The sequence below is a fragment of the Pogoniulus pusillus genome, chromosome 34 (genome assembly GCF_015220805.1).
Source record: "Pogoniulus pusillus isolate bPogPus1 chromosome 34, bPogPus1.pri, whole genome shotgun sequence".
In the NCBI taxonomy this organism is placed as follows: Eukaryota; Metazoa; Chordata; class Aves; order Piciformes; family Lybiidae; genus Pogoniulus; species Pogoniulus pusillus.
In genome coordinates this window covers 7,920,376-7,935,941 of record NC_087297.1, presented here as the reverse complement: position 1 = coordinate 7,935,941, position 15,566 = coordinate 7,920,376, and the positions used below count along the sequence as shown (strand labels likewise).

The 15,566-nt window shown below is 43.2% G+C and overlaps 1 protein-coding gene across 1 annotated transcript in view; it reads right to left on the bottom strand.

Moving 5' to 3' along the window:
* The window catches only part of SPIDR (scaffold protein involved in DNA repair), a 199,134-nt gene that overhangs the window by 114,983 nt on the left and 68,585 nt on the right, over positions 1–15,566 (bottom strand). The window contains exon 8 of the mRNA XM_064170710.1: positions 10,912–11,131. Coding sequence (XP_064026780.1) covers positions 10,912–11,131 — 220 coding nt within the window. The remainder of the gene's footprint in view (positions 1–10,911; positions 11,132–15,566) is intronic.

The window sequence follows — 15,566 nt, the reverse complement described above, 5'->3', positions numbered from 1 at the left end:
CAAGAGTGGCTCTTAGGAAGACTCTGCACAGCCCTTCATAAAGTAAACATTCATCACTTCAAAAAGTAAGAAAAATGAAGAAGGAGGGAGATAAAGAACTATCAAACCCAAGTACACCCACAAAGTTCACTAGGATTCTTCACTCTTAGCAAGGAAGGAGACAAACAGATGGCATTTCAGGAGTCCAAAGAGACTAAAAAGAGGGGAAAAAAACCCAAACAATCCAATAAACAAAACAAAAATTCCACATACGTGCCCAAAAAAGCCTTCCCATATGCTGCCAGGAATGATATTTTGGAACCACATCAGTGATTTGGCTTTCAAAACACAGAGCGATTCCCTCAAAGGTAAAATGAATGGTTCTACACCATTTCTAATGTCATGGATACTGTTCTGATACTTCTGCTGGCAGAAACTTGGTCTGCCAGAAGGCTGTTCTGGGACAGTAACAAGGAATATTTTTTCAGGACATCTCAGGAAGCTGTTAAAGGAGCCTAACATTGGAAGAAGTTATACGTTGCAATCTGTGTGGTTAATGTTGACTCACAAGATTGGTAGGAAGAGAAGCTTCAAACAGACAAAAGGCTGCACTGAAGGTTTCCCAGCTGAACTGCTTTAGATACTCAAGCATGTTCTTGCTGCCAAAACACCATAAAATCCTGGGCACTTTTTCCATAAGCTTTTACAGAAAGGGAAGCAATCTGCCCAGAGGAAGCAACAGCAATTTGTGTTCCTCCTTCCTCCCTGTGGCCCTGCCCCCTAGGGTAGCAAGAATGTTTTAAATACTGCATTTTGGGTAGCAACATTCCAAATCTGAAATCAACAATCCCCTTTTGAAATACTTGAGGGTTTAATTATTATTTCTGCTAGGACTATAGGAATTAACTTCTGTTTACCTACACTTACATATCACATTCAGGAGGAAGAGTCTGAAGAAGCATCCTTGCATGTTGAAGGCAATCATGAATCTTGCTACAAAGATGATGAAGGGGCTGGAGCACTGCCCTATGAGGAGACACTGAGGGACCTGGAGCTTTTTAGTCTGGTGAAAGGAAGACTTAGAGGAGATCTAACCAATGTTTATAAATATCTGAGAGCTAGGGCTCAAGAAGGAGGGGACAAACTCTTCTCAGTTGCACCCTGTGATAAGACAAGGGGCAATGGACATAAACAACAACACAGGAAGCTGCACCTCAACATGAGGAAGAGCTTCTTTACTGTAAGGGTCTCGGAGCACCGGAACAGGCAGCCCAGAGAGGTTGTGGAGTCTCCTCCTCTAGAGACTATCAAGGCCCATCTGGATGCATTCCTGTGTGACCTGAGCTAGATTGCATGATCCTGCTCTGGCAGGGGGGTTGGACTTGATGAACCTATGGAGGTCCCTTCCAACCTCTAACATCCTGTGGTCCTGTGAACTGTGACAGTTTGGTATAGTTAGCCTTTATCCATCTCTTTGCTCATACAAACTGCATATAGACACAAGCATGCCTGGCATAAAAACCCACTGTAGAATAAAATATCCAACAGAACTGCACATGAACACCTTCCTGTAACTACACACCTACCATTCCCCTACCTGCTAAAGAGAATGGCACTTGACTTGCAAAGCATTTCTCCACGCTGAGCCATGGAAATACATTTTGCTTCACCAAGTGGAAGTGCTGAGCAGCCATCCAACAAGTGCAAAAAACAACAAACCATCACTTTCCAAACTGTAAATTAAACAGAAAAAAAGACTAACTGATCACTGATAATCTTAAACACTTATACAAACCCATTAACATTTATACAAACCCATTCACACAGCTCAAACTTGCTCTTTAGTGGTTAAACTACTGCAGGATTTTTGGCACGTGGTCTTCTACAAATTAAGTATTGTTTTACACGTCCCAAATGTGTTAGTCATAAACATTAGCAGAGCAATACAAATCACAACTTTTTAATAACCCTGCAGTAACTCTGAACTTGTTCATCTGAACTTATTTAGCTTGGTTGGGTTTTTTTTTTTCCCTTCACAACTGGATAAAACAGACTGCAGGGTTTTGTGCACTGCCAAGTCTTGGCTCCACCAGTTGCTCATTAAACAAGATCTGGAATCCAGCGTTGGATTGAATGCACATGGGAACTCGTGTGAAGCTGCTCGTATATCATTGATAGCTCTCTTGCTAACACAGAGTTTATCCAAGACCATACATTTTTCCCTGACTTTAAGAAAGCTGTTTGCCATCCTCTGTTTCTGACGTCAGTGGACAACTACCCACTACCAGTATCTGTCACTATGAAATGCTTGGAATTTCCTCACTTATAAAAGCTGGAAAGTTTCAAGTACAAACCTTTCAATTTAAAAAAAAAAGGAAGGAAGGAAGGAAGGAAGGAAGGAAGGAAGGGAGGGAGGGAGGGAGGGAGGGAGGGAGGGAGGGAGGGAGGGAGGGAGGGAGGGAGGGAGAGAGAGAAAGAGAGAGAGAAAGAGAGAGAGAAAGAGAGAGAGAAAGAGAGAGAGAAAGAGAGAGAGACAGAGATCTTGAGTACTGTGTCTAGTTCTGGGCTCCTCAATTCAAGAGAGATGTTGAGGTGCTGGAACATGTCCAGAGAAGGGTGATGAAGATGGTGAAAGGCCTGGAACACAAACCCTGTGAGGAGAGGCTGAGGGAGCCGGGGTTGTTTAGCCTGGAGAAGAGGAGGCTCAGGGCAGACCTCATTGCTGGCTATGACTACCTGAAGGGAGGCTGTAGCCAGGTGGGGTTGGGCTCTGCTGCCAGACAACCAGCAACAGAACAAGGGGACACAGTCGTGCTGGGGGAGGTCTAGGCTGGATGTTAGGAGGAAGTTGTTGGCAGAGAGAGTGATTGGCATTGGAATGGGCTGCCCAGGGAGGTGGTGGAGTTGCTGTCCCTGGAGGTGTTCAAGCAAAGCCTGGATGAGGCACTTAGTGCCATGGTCTGGTTGAATGGACAGGGCTGGGTGCTAGGTTGGACTGGATGATCTTGGAGGTCTCTTCCAACCTGCTTGATTCTACGATTCTAAATGCAAGCAGCATTACTGACTGTTAGAAACAGATGCTTGCAACCATCATTTTTATCCTCTGCTCCTTAACACCATGGACTCAAAGGTAGGATAAGTCTTCAAAAGGCAGGCACCACAGAGAGTGACAAAGATTTTTTCCCATTATCAGGATGCTACAATCATTCCAGGAGGATCAGTGTTGGACTGTATCTGGTATTTAATAACAATGTAAACAACCACCACCCCCATCTTCCCAGCATAAATCAGGCTTTTTGCACTCACTTCCTTTATTCTTAGAAGTGAAGCAGCCTGTACTGAAGGAAGTCATCCTGGTGGAAGCTCCCTCTGGAGCACAGAATTATCTCCTAATACCACTCAATGCTCCTTGCAGGTGAGCTCTGTGCAGGCTGCCCAGGTAGCCCTGGCTACTCTCCTGAGCCAGGACCATGATGCTCAGCTGCATGTGCCCAGTTCAGATGTCCACAGAGGCCTGGGTGATTTGTGCTGGCAACACATTTCAAACTCTATCTAAAACCCAAGCTGCTGCTTAGCAAGCATACCACTCACTTCTAACCCCCCTGACTTGGCTGAAAGCAAACAAACATATCACCAAAAGGCAGCACTCCATTGGTACAAGACAGTGGAAAGTCCCTCGTTGAAGCGTGCCAAGATACCATCAGCTATCAGCCCAGAGACAGACATTCAGGTTTCAAAATCCAGTTTTAATCTTCAACACAGCTCTGGATCTTAAGGCTCTCATCTTCCTCAAATGTTTTTCAATTCTTTTCTTTATAGAAGCCCTCCTTTACTAAGAGCTCTTTTTTTTTCAGCAACTACAATGTTATATATGACCTTCATACAATGCATCTATGCCAAAGGTACAGAAATTAACTCATTATTGCATTGCAGAAGTGTGATGCATTTATTGTGTTTATTAGACATTGTCCACATCTGAAATACCAGGTATCTGTTGCTTCAGGAGCTTATGAGAGATCACAGAAATGGCATAAATCACTTCTCCTCTTGGAATCAGAGCTTTGCAATTCTGTAGCTTTCCAATTATGTCCTCCACCTATGAAGGAACATCGTTGCTTGTTGATTTGATTACTAAGAAGCAGTATTCTTTTGATTTCCCTACATACAAGCTGAACCAACAATACTAAAGGCCAAATCATTTCACTTCTACATCTGACAGCTCTTCAGACAAACCTCCTCCTTTTACATGAGGGGATGGAGAACAACTTTTTTTTTAAGGTAGAAAAATGAGCAAAATCCTAAGCACTCTGTCAAAACGGATTAAAGCAACAGAAGCTTATTAGAGTTTGCAACAAGTCTGTGTATTCCTGCTCTCAAAGACAAGTCATCTCTTATGAAGTGACTCCCCTAGGAAAGCCACATACTAACAACAATACAAACACTTGCAAGAAAGCTGCAGCTGCCTCAGGTTCTGCTGAAAGGAGCCTCAGTTTTCACAAGTGCATGATCTCTGAGAAGCGATTGCAAGCAGATGATACCATCTGATCTTTAGCTCCGAGGCCACTCTTGTATGTGCTTTAGAAATAGTGCCCACACTGGCTTTGCAGCTCTCAAAGTTTGTAGAATTTTATCTTCTGAGTGAGCCTTGTGCCCCTTCCTTATCAGGGTTGTCCAACTCTGCTATTGTAATATCTTCAAAGAAAGAATGCAAAGGCAAAGCTAACATATTTCCAATGGGAGGGATCTGACTGGTGATCACTTACTCCCCTCTTTTTCAGCCATTTAATTACTTATGAGTGTGTGTATATGTATATATACACCTAGATTTCGTCAAAGGAACATGAAGACAGATCAGTTTTGTCCAACTGATCAATCACAAGCATTTAAAGAAGCTGCCTCTCTGGGGAGTTAAGTAGAGAAACTGAATTTATGCAGAAGTTGTTCCATGCATGTCTTCAATTTGTGTTTGTACTTTGTGGAATGAGAACTTTGTTAAGGACATAGATGCTTGCTTTATGTTTTCTTTCTTACAGAACATCAGGAGGTCATTTCTGAATTTCTTTAATATATGAAGTCCAAGGTCTTCTGCTATGAGGATAGGTTGTTCAGCTTAGAGAAGACTCTGGGGGAACACGAAAGCTGCCTTCTAATAGCTGAAGGGATCCTGCAGAAAGGCTGGAGAGGGACTTTTACATAAGGTCCTTTATAAGACAGGACAAGGAGGAATGGTTTCAAGCTGAAGGAGAGTAGGTTTAGACTGGATCTTAAGAAGAAGCTCTTCAGTACAAAGGTGGTGAGACTCTGGAATAGGCTGCCCAGGGAGGTTGTGAATGCCTGGAGGTGCTCAGGGACAGGTTGGATGAGGCCTTAAGCAGCTGAGCGTAGCTGAGAGGTGCCCCTGCCCACGGCAGGGAGGTTGGAGATGACCTCTGAGGTCACTTCCAACCTAAGCCATTCTACGATCCTATTTTCACACGATCTTTCTTGTGATAGGGAGGTGTTCTGTAACAATGCTCTTAAATGCTCTTCCCTTCATCTGTGAGAGCAGCAGTCATAGTTCCTATCTTTATTAAATGGAAGGCAAACCCTCTTTTAACACCAGTCAGACTAATTTAGAACACCCATCTCATGTTAGCTCCTTGTGTTAGCCTTCTTATGGCTCACCAAGATTATGTAAGACCCTGCAACTTATTAAGAAAGATAATACAAAAATCACAGCACCACCTCCATTGATCTAAGTCCTGTTAAGTCAACAAAACAGCCTAAGGCATATGCAGTGTAACTCTACAGTAGAATACATAAGTCCACAGAGCTGGATTGCTTGCTGTACATAAACTTGTTCAGAGCTTGCTTGCATGTTTCTACAGCAACTTTCATTACTGGCCCACCTTAAAGAACTTGAGATACAAGGCTTCATCACTGTACATCAGCTGTCTGCAGCAATGTCTTGTGTGAGCTCTTCTTGGCAGTAAATAATTAAAACTCTTTTAAACCTCTTTCACGGAGGAAAGGCTGAATCTAGTGTAATGCAAGTAGAAATGAGAAGTCCACATTAAAAACACTTTCACCAGGCCCTGGAACACTTTCAAAGCTGAGTAATTATGACTCCCCGTGGCTTCATAGTTTAAGAGAAACTAAAGAACAACTTTGAAGTTGCTTGTTGATGTCATAGAGTTAAGTGTTTTATACACTTAGCATATTGAGTTCCTAAAATAAACTCCCTCCTCTTTTTTAAAGCACAGAGGAGTTGCATAGGGAACAGCAGCTATCCAGCCAAGGAGCCTGTTCTTCTGCAGTGCAGAAGAGCCAGCCTTTACAGGCAGCACAAGAATAGAACACAGAGTGCTTCTGCCCCCTTCCTATTGCCCCAGCCCTCCAATTAGCAGCAGCACATGAACCTCCTCACCCAGAGACCACTCACACCAGACCACCACATTCAAGAAGTACGGCACAATCTCCAGGCCTGTCCAAATCAAATGTGGTCTGTGGTTTCTACTGCTATTGCCAGCAACTGCCCTGATATCAACACATTTCTACTTGCTCAACTTCAGAATCGCATGAAAAGCATTTCAAAGGTGTTACATTTAATTGTGGAAGAATTTCTCACCAGTCGAGGACATAAAGTCATAAACATGGGTAACTGGCGCTGAGAACGTCCTTGGTTCCCAGCGAGGCTAGGAAATCGAGATGTAAACAACTGAGCACCCCACACACAGCTGCAGTGGGCAGAGACTAGATAACCAAGGGGGCTGGAGTGGGTGGTCTGGGAGGCTGACCCTTAGAATGTTGTGATAAGTTAACCTATGCACACCTTACATGTAACCCTGGACCCTCTGACTGTAACCAATCTTAAGCTGAGCACGCCTCTTGCTAGAATGCATATAAGTCACTGTATCACGGAAATAAAGTGGATTTGACCATCTAACCATATTGGTGAACAAAGAGTCATCTTCCCATAGCGCTCCACCGAACGTGATTCCCAACATTTAATGGCAGGGAAAATAATTCTAAGCTGCACCATTTTCTGCAGGTTAATTTATCTGGAACATTCAGCAACAGGCATAGCTATGAGCAGGAGGAGGGAGGATCTGCAGGAAACCATCTATCCTCAAGCACCGCTGTCAGCAGAAAAATGAACCCTAGAGCCTCTAAAAATATCAAGACTTATCACTTTCTGTTAGGCAAGTTATTCCTATCATTTTTACAACTGAACTAACAAAACTCCAGGTAAACTGAAGCCATAAAACCACCACCAGTGGAACTGGGAAGCCTTTGTTCCTCTTCTCCTGTCTTTGCGGTATTGAGCAGTCTTCACTTTTTGCTGGATGTGTATTTCTGCAAAGTGAGTTAACCCCCCAAGTAATTGATTTAGTTACACCCAGTAATAAGCTTATCCTTTTCCAGCTGTTAAGAACACTTCATGATTCAGACCCAGTTTGTAAAAGCTCAGGAGGTGCTCATTTAAAACGTTAAGCCAAGGAATTGCTCAGGTGCAGCACAGCCAACCGGAGGCAAGCCTGCGCAGGCAGGGGCAGGCAGGACTGAGCTCAGCTGGCCAGGCACAAACCAGTTCCAGCCCCAAACACGCAATGGGTTTCATCTGATGTGTCCAAGTTAATAGGCTTTGTTTAGATACAACACTGCAGAAATGCTTCTACGGAGCCTCAAGATCAGAGCAGGCTCCCATCAGACAGCCCAGAGGCCAGGCAGCTGAGCTCCTTCCTTCAGTAGACATGCTGGTTTGAAAAAGCTCATCAGCCTGTCAGGTTTGCTTTCTCTATAGCAAGTGAAGGTTGGAGCAGACAATCTTGAAGGTCTTTTCCAACCAAAGACATTCTGTGGCTCTATGAAGTGGCAATCCTCATATGAAATCCCTTTCATTCAAGGCCATAAATATGTATCTTAAGACACTAGACCTGAACAAATCCATGTTCAGTCATCAAGAAAGCAGGGCTCAGTCCTGCAGATTCTTACTTTGACACAAAACTCCTCTGAAAGCTGCTGGGACCTCTCACGAGCAATGTCCAGGTCAGGAAGGTTCCTGTAATTGGCCTCCTGTCTATACTTTATTTTTTCAGTGACTTGTATTCTAGCGCCGCAGTCTCCTGGGATTCTATAGGCAAACAAATACCAACAAACATATCAACAAATCTCTAAACACTGCTTCCCAAAGCCTTTCTGCAAGTCTGCTGCCAGAGACATTTCACATACCAAGCTGTGCACTGAGTTCACAACACATACAAACGCAGTTACAAAAGCAAAGTCTAAGTTTACAGAGGCTTCAAAATGAGGCATTCAGATTTTGCTCATACAGAAGCTAGCAGCCTCCAGCTGCCTGGTCAGAAAGTAAAAAGCAAAGTCAGAACATAATTCTGGGGTGGTATTTTTAAAGATCCCAGGAAATTCTGCTGTCAGGACATTACTTCACATCAGCAGAAGCAGCAATAAATCACCATATTTTATCCTATTCTGCCTTCCCATCCAAGTACAGGACAACGATGCATAGTAGGCTGTGTCCCAGGTACATGCAGATCATTCAAGCACTGTCTCCCCTTGCATCTACTTCCTTTTTATCTCCCTATTCTGACTGGTGGTATCAATAAGATACATAAATATTCTTCTTTCACCACGTCAAGGTTAGATTCAGTTAGTTTGCTTTCACAGCAGTCACACATTTGAGTCGACAGGAAAGCCTTTTGACACAAACAGTGTTTGTTTGCAACGACAGAACTGCAAATTCAATGCAGAGTAACAGAAACTACATTTCAGCATTCAGAGCTCATGTCAGAGTTAAAGAGAATAGAAGCTTGGAAACGTGACAAGAGGAAACTTCCATTAAGCGTCCAAGTCCAGTTTCTACTTAATGTAAACTGAAAGCGCCAAGTAACCTAAACCAAAACCATCCCTCATCCTCCCCTCTCCCTGCCTCCAGTAAGTCTAACAGTATCCAGCCCAGCTTCTTTTGGCTTCTAGTGGAGCAAACAGATGACTGTCATTAAGATCATTCCAAAATGACAGCAAATAGGACTAGATAATGCAGTTTTGCCATTATTGACTAATGTCTTCATAAAATGCCTTGAGAGCCACATAGGTAAGGAGAGCAACTCTGAGGGCACAGAGTTATGATGTTATTATAGTTATGCCCAAAGGTTCTGGTTTGATGAAATAACCTTTTGCTAACATGAAAAGTGCTTCCTACTAAAATAAAATCTCAAAGCAAATAAAAAGTGTTGTTTCTGGGGAGACAGCTGAGAAGCACTCTCAAGAAATCTCAGTTTATGTGTGTAAGAATGAGTTTTATGTCCAGAATACCTCAGAATTTAAACAAAGGAGAACACTACACTGGGCAGTTACTGATGCATGTAGTCTGGAAAGGATTGTATGAATGCAGAGTTATGACTTCCCATAGCAGACATGGAACAAACTGGAGCAGTCTGGGACGTAACACATGCTAAGCACACTGACAGTAAGAGTTGAGGAAAAGCAAAAAGGAAGGGGGGGGCAAGGGGGGAAAGGCTGCATTGTACCCTGACTAAAACAGTTTTGCAGTACAACACAGTTTAAGCTAAGATCTCTTCAGAATAATGCAGCAGCATAACTGCAATGCCCTGTAGTTTACAAGCAACAAAGAAAACCTGAAGAGAAAAATGGAACTAAGACAGAGGCTTCTATGAGAGAGAAACAAGGGAAAAACAGGGGGAAACAAAGCTAGATGTAAATCATGGAAAGAAACTCGTTGAAGGAAAAGATAAACAAGAACAAGCTTTAGTACCTTAGGAGTGGGAAAAGGGAACAAAAAAACAACCAAGCAGTGAATTATTTCATATAAGACTGGGACTCTTAGCTACTGATGTATTTATGTCTAAACTATCAATAGTTGTATCTGTAGCCATAATAAACCAGAGATTAAGGATCTTTGCTTAATTTTTTAATCACCTCCACCAAACAATTAAACAACATTCTAGAAGCCAAAGATTACAAACTGGGGAACTCCAAAGATATTTGCAACCACCAATGAAGATAAAAAACGGTTCTGGACTTTTGCAAAAGAGGAGAAAGTGTCCAGCAAGAGAACATGCTTAGACACTTAGAGACAGCTAGAGACTAAAGGTCAGGCAATCAATGCTGCAATACATAAGAAAAACAATTCCTTTAATAATTTGGGTGGAGAAGAGTAAAAAGAGGACTAATAATCCCACTTCAAAGGTATCATGAGTTTTTTATGTAGAGAACTTCCAACCTGCTGCCACCAATCCCCAGCTGTATTAAAAGAAATCTCATCACTTTATGCTTCTCCTTCGAATCAGAAAGTAATCCAACCAGGAAAAAAAACCCAAACCCCCAAACAATCACAAATGTAGACCAAACAATTTGAAGAACTGCAGAAAGGGCTGAAGAGGGATTTGGAAGACAGTGACAGCAACAGCAGCGTGGGACTACCAAAAAGGTGTCCACTGATGCCTTAAAGGCCTGAATCTCTCATTTCTCCCCTCAAGTTTTGATCCAGATGTTGTTTTTCTGAGCACTTTACAGTTAACACAGTCTTTACCTCTGAAACACTATAGCCACAGTCACAGCAACAGATGAGCATTCCTAAAGTACTTTGCTACCAGAAAGTATGCACTTTATTTGCCTTATCATTTAGAAGACATTGCTCAGGCCTTTCTATCACTCCAAACAAGAAAATACAAAGTGAAAACAAAACTGAAGCCCTGAGCAACTCTAGGGGCATTATGATCCACATTCAGTTGTTATCTGAGCTATCTTGATGGTATCTGTCAAGGTCTGTCCAGCTGCCAAAGACTGATGACCCCAAGAGAGCCCTGCTCCCCCCAAGGTCTTTCCCACAGCAATACAGTCAGCACACTACCAACCCCTCTTTGCTCTGCAGTGCTACAGCAAGCGTGGCCATGGCCAGTGCAGCCTACTCACCATGGAGGGTAGATGTGGATGACATCCTGAGGCCTGCTCTTCAGGTGAGCTGCTGTCTCTCTTGCAAAGAGGACTTTGAGTATCGGCTCTCTTGCACTGACGACAGCGTGCTCGGCTGAAAGCATAGCAGGGGACTCTTCCAGCTGCTGGCAGATAGCAACTTGTATTGTGCATTCTTCAAACAGTTCTAAGATCTTCACAATTAAGACACCAGATTTATCTGGAAAGCAAATAAAAACCAAAATGCTAAGTCTCTAGATAGAAATCCTGGCCCTCTGAAGATATGCATCGCTCTGCTCTCTGCAGACTTGACTATGAAAAAGCCATGAGCAGAAAAGCTCAGAGTAGGAAAGCTGGAGAGGGACTTTTTAGGATGTCAGGTAGTGAGAGGACTAGGGGGAATGAGGCAAAACTAGACATGGGTAGATTCAGATTGGATGTCAGGAAGAAGTTTTTTACCATGAAGGTGGTGAGACACTGGAATGGGTTGCCCAAGGGGGTGGTGGAAGCCTCATTCTTGGAGGTGTATAGGTTCAGACTGGATGAGGCTCTAGACAGCCTGATCTAGTGTGAGGTGTCCTTGCCCATGGCAGGGGGGTTGGAAATAGATGATCCTTGGGGTCCCTTCCAACCCTGACTGATTCTATGACTCTGTAATATGCTGCCCCACGAAAAATCTTGTTAAGGTGTTCTGGTAACTCTTCTTTACAGATACTATTAATGTGGAGACAAAGGCCGATCTGCACATCTTCCAGACACCAAGGAAATCAAATTCCTTACAGGAAGCCCCATATTTGAACATTTTAGTCATGCAACTCATTCACACTTAGCTCAGTCTTTCTTATTATATGCTGCACAAAAGAAGCCTATTTAAAAGCAGAATAACCACAGTGGATTAGAGGGGAAGCTGTACTTGCCCTTCTTGACCTTTCTCAAAGCAAGAGCTGCTCAAGTTAGAAGGTACAAAGCTGATGATTCACATTTAGAAAGGAACATGATGAAAAAGAGGAGTAGGGCACTGCCTAAAAATAATTATTGCAAAATTGCCCATCCATTTTATCAGGAAACTATCAGGATGCAGCAACATGAACAGCCCTATGAGGAGAGGCTGAGAGACCTGGAGGTATTTAGCCTGGAGAAGAGGAGGCTCAGGACAGACCTCATTGCTGGCTACAACTACCTGAAGGGAGGCTGAAGCCAGCTGGGGTTGGTCTCTTCTGCCAGGCAAGCAGCAACAGAACAAGGGGACACAGTCTCGAGTTGTGCCAGGGCAGGTTTAGGCTGGATGTTAGGAGGAAGTTGTTGGCAGAGAGAGTGATTGGCATTGAAATGGGCTGCCCAGGGAGGTGGTGGTGTTGCTGTCCCTGGAGGTGTTCAAGCAAGGACTGGATGAGGCACTTAGTGCCATGGTCTGGTGATTGGACAGGGCTGGGTACTAGGTTGGAATGGCTGAGCTTGGAGGTGTCTTCCAACCTGGTTGATTCTATGACACTAGCATCTCCACAGCACTTTTGTCTATGCTGAACAAGAAACAACTCTGCACTGAAGTGAAATCACTCCTGGCTCCCTATGCAGCCTGCAAAGGGCAATGGCTACTCATACCTGGGTCTGTACCCCAAGATTATGTAAGATTTCTTCTCTTTCTCACCTAGCTTTGCTCAGATTCACACTCTGGTCACTGAGAGGAGAACTGTTATCTACCTGCTGAATGCTGTGAGCAGTTAATGGGGAAAAAGGGAGCGCCAGAGGATTATGGGCAGCAGAGCTTCAGTTCTACCCATTTTGATTTACAAGTTGCATTGGGAAAAACACAGCATCCAAAGAAAAACAGCTGATACAAATTACTGCCTTCCCACAGCAAAGAAGAAGCAGGGGAGGAACTGTGAATGTGATACTGGAACTTAATGGCAAAGCTGCACTAGTTAGTTGTTTGTTTCTTTCAAGGCCCATTTCACAATTTCGAATGTCTTTCCTCTGGAAAATAAATCAGAACATTTTAGTTTCAGTGTATAAGAAACTTTAATACAAAAGTTAACCCAACTCTCAAAAAAACCAAACCAAAGTCACTGGGCCCCCAAAACCTTTCAGATTTATTAAATAAAGTTAAGTTTTACTAAACAAAAAAAAAAAGAAAGAAAGAAAGAAAGGAAAATATCCTGTCCCTGTTTTGTATTCTTCAGTCTTTATTACATTTTATACTGAAACTGAAATGAAGGCATTTTGAAATATAACCCCACTTTTATGTGAACCGAGTTTTCATCACATGCAACATGACTCTGCAGAGCATTCTGTTTCCCATGAGCCAGTATTTTCCAGCAGGATCAAGGGTTCCAACTAGAAAGTCTCCCCATGTGATGTACATCAGCCACTTCTGTCCAAGCTATTGTAGCTGCACCTCCTCTCCCAGATCTGAGAAGCATGAGTAGGACAACTGATCCATTCTGCCAAATCACAGGATGTTAGGGGCTGGAAGGGACCCAAGGAGATCACCAAGTCCAACCCCCCTGTGCCAGAGCAGGACCACACAATCTAGCACATATCACTGAGTAACTCATCCAGACAGGTCTTGAAAGTCTCCAGAGAAGGAGACTCCACAACCTCTCTGGGGAGCCTGTTCCAGTGCTCTGTGACCCAAATCACTGGAGCAATGTTGGTATAAACAGGTAACAGGGTTTAAAAAAAAAACAAACACAAAAAAGCTTTCATTAACACTTTGAGATCTATAAAGGGGAACTTCTTTTGTTGTTAAGTGATTAGCCAGCTCCAAGCACTTCAATGGGGTTTCTAAAACTGTTTATTCCCACTCTCTTTTAACCAGTTTCTCTGTAGTAAATTCAGGACCATGTGAGTTAACTGCTTACATACTCACTACTGCCAAAAGATTATTCACATAGCAGCAGCAGCATCTTCAGCAACACAATCTGTCCTGAGCAGAAGCCACCCCATTCTGCTGTGCTTAATAGGATACCTCCTCATCCTCTCTCCCACCCCTCTCATTCATCCTGTGCTCCAACAAGGATGCTACTGCTTTAAGATGATCCTTTTTGTGTAGGTGCCATAGGGCACACATTGCATGCAGGCACAATGACAGCTGTTGTGGTTGGCTTGTTTGATAAGGAGAGATGGTTGCCATTACTCCTCAGGACTGTCACCTTCTCAGGGGAAGCTGCAACACTGCAGTGCCACTCACTGCATTGTGTTAAGGTCTGAATGCAGACTTCTGCTAATTGTAACTGTGGACTACTTTTCCCTGCCTAAAGGCAAGGGAATATTCACACTTGAATTCTTTTTTGCCTGACCAGCTGCAGTTGTGGTCCTCTACCAACTCCAAGTCACCTGGCACACAAACAAGTTCTCCCAACTAGGAAAATTCTAACTGAGCATTTACCTCTCCCCTCTTGAGGTACTGCACAATTTGCTTTTTCATCCACTTCAAAGACCAAGTCACCCAAAAAGTCAACTTGAATTTTGAAGCACACCAATTGTAAGTATTAAGACAGCTTATGAGAAAGACTGTTCAACACTCCCAAACCAGGCATTTTTGAAATTCAGAATTCTTCACAGCAAGCAGCTCAGTGCTTTTCAAACAAGGACACAAGTGGAAGCAGTTCTCATCATTCCTGTCATGATGCTCTACGCCTGGGGACCCATAAAGCAGTTCCAGTGTAGCTGCTTCACCCAGTGCTTTTGACCCAAGAAAAGTGGCAGAGAAGATGCCTCTGGCAGCTTTGGAAATCACTCTCCCTTTCTACACCAAGGAAACCCCACAATGTCATGATACAGATAGGTAAGGTATTTTTCACTTGAATTTTGAACTTCAGGACAATTCTCACTGGTCAGCAGCAAATACATTGCTCAGCTGACAAGAGTTTGAAGACAGCAATTGAAGATCCAGTGACATTTTTCTTTTACACACCTCTATAAACCAGTTAAAAATACCAGGTAAATCAAGAACTGTACCTGTATGAAAAGTTATAAAAGACACTGGAGGAAAATCCCTACCAAGGAACCAGAGGCACTTGCAAGCCCTTGTTAGAGCTGGTGCAAACAGTGAGAGCTGATACTAAATTAGAATAGAATCATAGAAGCAGTCAGGGTTGGAAGGGACCACAAGGATCATCATAAATTAAGCTGGATGTTCCTACATTGAAAGCAGCACAATCTCAACAACCACTCAAGTCTCACACTTGGCACAGATGCACACAAGCTACAGAACCACAATTTATTTGTTTATTTAGATGCACAGAGATAGTTTAATTGCTCAGAAATTATCCTTACTGCTGATGATAGAATGCTCTCCTGAACTGTGTGGCAAAGGGCTTTGGCTTTCTGGCACAGGATGAAACAGCCAAGTGCAGAACATAGCTTCATTTTTAATTCATTTGGCTCTCGCATTGTTGTGTCAATCAAAAATAAATCAAACATATGTGGCTGCACATTGCAGGGGAAATTTGTGGGTGAGGACATGGGCTGGATCACTGCAACTTCTACAGTTTCCAGAGATGTTTACTTGTTTGTTCATCTGTGTGAAAAGCTCACTTTAATGTTCTGCCATGTTCTCTTTCACCCTTGGAACACTCACAGAAGTTTCTTGCTTGCTTGCTTAAGTCCCCACTCACTTAATTTCACTTGCAAAGCAAAATTACAGCCCAATG